The sequence below is a fragment of the Manis javanica genome, chromosome 14, assembly GCF_040802235.1.
Source record: "Manis javanica isolate MJ-LG chromosome 14, MJ_LKY, whole genome shotgun sequence".
NCBI lineage: Eukaryota > Metazoa > Chordata > Mammalia > Pholidota > Manidae > Manis > Manis javanica.
The window spans coordinates 87,474,831-87,479,211 of NC_133169.1; the positions used below are offsets into that span (position 1 = coordinate 87,474,831).

The 4,381-nt window shown below is 46.5% G+C and overlaps 1 protein-coding gene across 1 annotated transcript; it reads left to right on the plus strand.

The window, feature by feature from the left end:
- The first annotated feature begins 1,557 nt into the window (after positions 1-1,557).
- LOC108392114 (protocadherin alpha-1-like) lies at positions 1,558-3,966 on the plus strand. The gene has a single exon (XM_037016558.2). It carries the CDS (start codon positions 1,558-1,560, stop codon positions 3,964-3,966), a length of 2,409 nt encoding a protein of 802 aa, XP_036872453.2.
- Positions 3,967-4,381: the final 415 nt, after the last annotated feature.

Here is a 4,381-nt window from a genome sequence, read left to right on the forward strand (position 1 = left end):
GTTTTTAACTGTGGAAAAAAAGTGTATTTAGCTCAATAGTTTTATGTTTAAGGTATTTGAATGTGAGTTGGTTGAATTAGTATTTATTCTGTGTGTTCTTCATAGTAATAAAATGTATCACAAGGAAACATAACACATTAAAGTACCTTGCACATCAAATATTGACAGTATTGTCCAAATCGCCTGACATTTAGAAAATGTCCAAGTTCTAAATGTGTTTCTTTTTGAAAACAGGATATTGATGGATCTTGTATTGTTGTATCTTTGTAAGAAAGTAATTAATACACTGAATATAACTATTAAAATTATAACCTTTTTTAAAAAAAGCTTCATTTAGTGTATATCTTAGTTATCAAGTAAACAATGATTTCACTTTCTTATCATGAAGACATAATATATTAATCTTATTAACATGAATATCCTTAAATACCCATAATATTCAAAGTAGAAATGTTAAGGCTATTTTAAAGAAAATTAACTAGTGATAGTTTTATTCAGACCACATTTCTAAGACAAAATTTGAGTAGCTATGGTGTTCTGATTATGAACTGGACTGAAGTTAAAAGAGAAGTTTATTAGTAGGGTATTCTCAAAGAGTTTCTTCTGAAAACCTAATCTACACCTTAGATTTACATAAAAAATTTTGATTATGGGCTATTACACAATTCTCAGAAATTTGTACTTGATATTAAATATTCATATTGTTTATATTAAAATATGACAATATTTTGTTTTAATAAGAAAAAAATATCGCTGAAAACTTGATGTAGGAATAAAGAGCCAATGGACACTAATTCAATTTGGAATAATGACTTTTGGAGGACAAAGTTACAAGATCAGCATTTATGTAGATGTTATATAGTGAGCAACAAAGGGAAATGTCCCAAATATCATTATTCTAAGATTTAAAGTATCAGAATAATGTCATTGTTTACACAAAACTGAAGGAATTTTAAATGTATTTCAGAAACATTTCCAAAAATTTCATATGTAAGAACCAGATACATCATTTAAAAAATAAACACCCAAACCATCCTAGGATAAGGAAAACTTTAGTGGTCAAAGACCCTTATTTTAAAACTCCAGTATTCAGTTACAAATATTTAATAATAAAAATACATGAGTCGATAAATTATTTTAAGTAAAAAGATATAAGGTTATTTTACATATCTTGATTTTCCTCAAATTCCTAATATCTTTGTGGTAACAGCTAAAGGAAATTCTGAAATACATACTCTCAAGTGAGATTTGCAATATTCTGGTCTTTAAAGGACATAAAATTGAAAATGTGCTGAGTATATTGCAAATGAGTATAGAATACTATTTTGAACAATGAATGCATCTAAAATCTACATTATTAGCCACATGATGTCGCTGTGTACCACAAAGTCTTGTACTGGAAATGTACTGGCAACAAAACCTAGAGAGGAAGTTCCATTTCGTCACTGCCCATAAAAGATAAAATCGGTAAGGAGATAAATTACTGAAAATAGGAAGTAAAAAAAGCATAATTTTTAAGTAAGGAACGAGCGGTACGAAAGGAGTTGTGCTTTTGCGATGCTGTTGCCTAGGCGAGGAGGCCCGGGAGCCCGGCGTCTGCTGCTGTCGCTTCTGCTCCTGACAGCCTGGGAGGCGGGCAGCGGCCAGCTCCACTACTCGGTCTCCGAGGAGGCCAAACACGGCACCTTCGTGGGCCGCATCGCCCAGGACCTGGGGCTGGAGCTGGCGGAGCTGGTGCCGCGCCTGTTCCGGGTGGCGTCCAAAGGCCGCGGGTACCTTCTGGAGGTAAATCTGCAGAATGGCATTTTGTTTGTGAATTCTCGGATCGACCGCGAGGAGCTGTGCGGGCGGAGCCTGGAGTGCAGCATCCACCTGGAGGTGGTCGTGGACAGGCCGCTGCAGGTTTTCCATGTGGAGGTGGAGGTGAAGGACATTAACGACAATCCACCGGTTTTCAGATGGAGAGAACAAAGGTTGTTTATTTCTGAATCTAGACTGCTGGGTTCCTGTTTCCTTATAGAGGGCGCTGCTGATGGGGACATTGGTCCCAACGCTCTTCTAACATACACCCTCAGCCCCAATGATTATTTCTCTTTGGATGTACAGGCAAATGATGAACTGAGTAAGTCACTTTCTCTTGAATTGAGGAAATCTTTGGATAGAGAAACAACACCAGAACTTCATTTGTTATTGACAGCCACTGACGGTGGCAAACCAGAGCTGGAAGATACAGTTGAGTTGCTGATCACGGTGCTGGACGTTAATGATAATGCCCCGTCGTTTAGCCAGTCCGTGTACAGAGTATATTTATTAGAGACCACGGCAAATGGAACATTAGTGACAACATTAAACGTCTCTGACGCTGATGACGGTGTAAATGGCGAAATTGTCTTTTCCTTTGGCAATGATATTCCCTTTAACATTCAGAAAAACTTCAAAATTGATTCCAGCTCAGGACAAATTAGGCTAATTGGCAAACTGGATTATGAAGAAACAAAATCATATGAAATCCAGATAAAAGCAACTGATAAAGGAAGTCCTCCCATGTCAAATCACTGCAAGGTTTTAGTGAAAGTGCTAGATGTAAATGACAATGCTCCGGAACTGTCAGTCACGTCGTTGTCCTTGCCTGTTAGAGAGGACGCGCCACTCAGTACCATCATCGCCTTCATCTCTGTGTCCGACCGTGACTCCGGTGCCAACGCGCAGGTGACCTGCACCCTGTCGCCCCAAGTCCCCTTCAAGCTGGTGTCCACTTTCAAGAATTACTACTCGCTGGTGCTGGACAGCGCCCTGGACCGCGAGAGCGTGGCGACCTACGAGCTGCTGGTGACAGCGCGGGACGGGGGCTCGCCTCCGCTGTCGGCCACCGCCAGCGTGTCCGTGCAGGTGGCCGACGTGAACGACAACGCGCCGGCGTTCGCGCAGCCCGAGTACACGGTGTTCGTGAGGGAGAACAACCCGCCGGGCCGCCACATCTTCACGGTGTCGGCGCGCGACGCGGACGCGCAGGAGAACGCGCGGGTGTCCTACTCGCTGGTGGAGCGGCGCGTGGGCGAGCGCGCGCTGTCGAGCTACGTGTCGGTGCACGCGGAGAGCGGCAAGGTGTACGCGCTGCAGCCGCTGGACCACGAGGAGCTGGAGCTGCTGCAGGTCCAGGTGAGCGCGCGCGACGCGGGCGTGCCGCCCCTGGGCAGCAACGTGACGCTGCAGGTGTTCGTGCTGGACGAGAACGACAACGCGCCCGCGCTGCTGCCGCCTGGGGCGGGCGGCGGCGGCGCGACGAGCCAGCTGGTGTCGCGGTCGGTGGGCGCGGGCCACGTGGTGGCCAAGGTGCGCGCGGTGGACGCGGACTCGGGCTACAACGCGTGGCTGTCGTTCGAGCTGCAGGCGGCGGCGGGGGGCGCGCGCAGCCCGTTCCGCGTGGGGCTGTACACGGGCGAGGTGAGCACGACGCGCGCGCTGGACGAGGCGGACGCGCCGCGCCAGCGCCTGCTGGTGCTGGTGAAGGACCATGGCGAGCCGGCGCTGACGGCCACGGCCACCGTGCTGCTGTCGCTGGTGGAGAGCGGCCAGGCGCCCAGGGCGTCGTCGCGGGCGTCGGCGGGCGCCCAGAGCACGGAGGCGGCGCTGGTGGACGTCAACGTGTACCTGGTCGTCGGCATCTGCGCGGTGTCCAGCCTGCTGGTGCTCACGCTGCTGCTGTACACGGCGCTGCGGTGCTCGGCGCCGCGCAGCGAGGGCGCGTGCGGGCCGGGGCGGCCCCCGCTGGTGTGCTCCAGCGCGGTGGGGAGCTGGTCGTGCTCGCAGCAGAGGCGGCAGCGCGTGTGCTCTGGGGAGGGGCCGCCCAAGGCCGACCTCATGGCCTTCAGCCCCAGCCTACCTCTGGGTTCGAACACTTCAGAAGGAAACGAACATCTAGAAAGAAATTCAGATCTTTGTGCTAATGTAAGTTCACCTTTCTAGTTTTTGGTTTTAATTTTTTTAAATTGACGTTATCCAACCAATTTTCAAATGCCACTCTTTAAAAGGTATTCAAGGTATTCACTAATATTGAAACAAATCTTACCACGTAATGTAGATACTTATTGGGTGACTTGCAGTTGCACGTTGAATGGAATTTGGGACAAAAAACAAGGACAAATTGTCATACGCCTCGATTAAAATAGGATAGTAAATCACTGAAATTCTAACTTGTCTTGAACATATTTAACACAGGATCTAAATATAATCAAATACAGTAACATCTCAGGTATATTTATTACCTTATATCTCATAGTTAAATTCAAGCCCTGACAAAAAATCACAGGTAACATTACAGAAACCGTCTGACTTCACTGACTTCAAAGTGGGCAATAAAAAATCATTTTAAGCAATAATT

Excerpts from the sequence above, each read along its gene's own strand:
- LOC108392114 (XM_037016558.2), top strand. The coding sequence starts at position 1,558 with ATGCTGTTGCCTAGGCGAGGAGGCCCGGGAGCCCGGCGTCTGCTGCTG.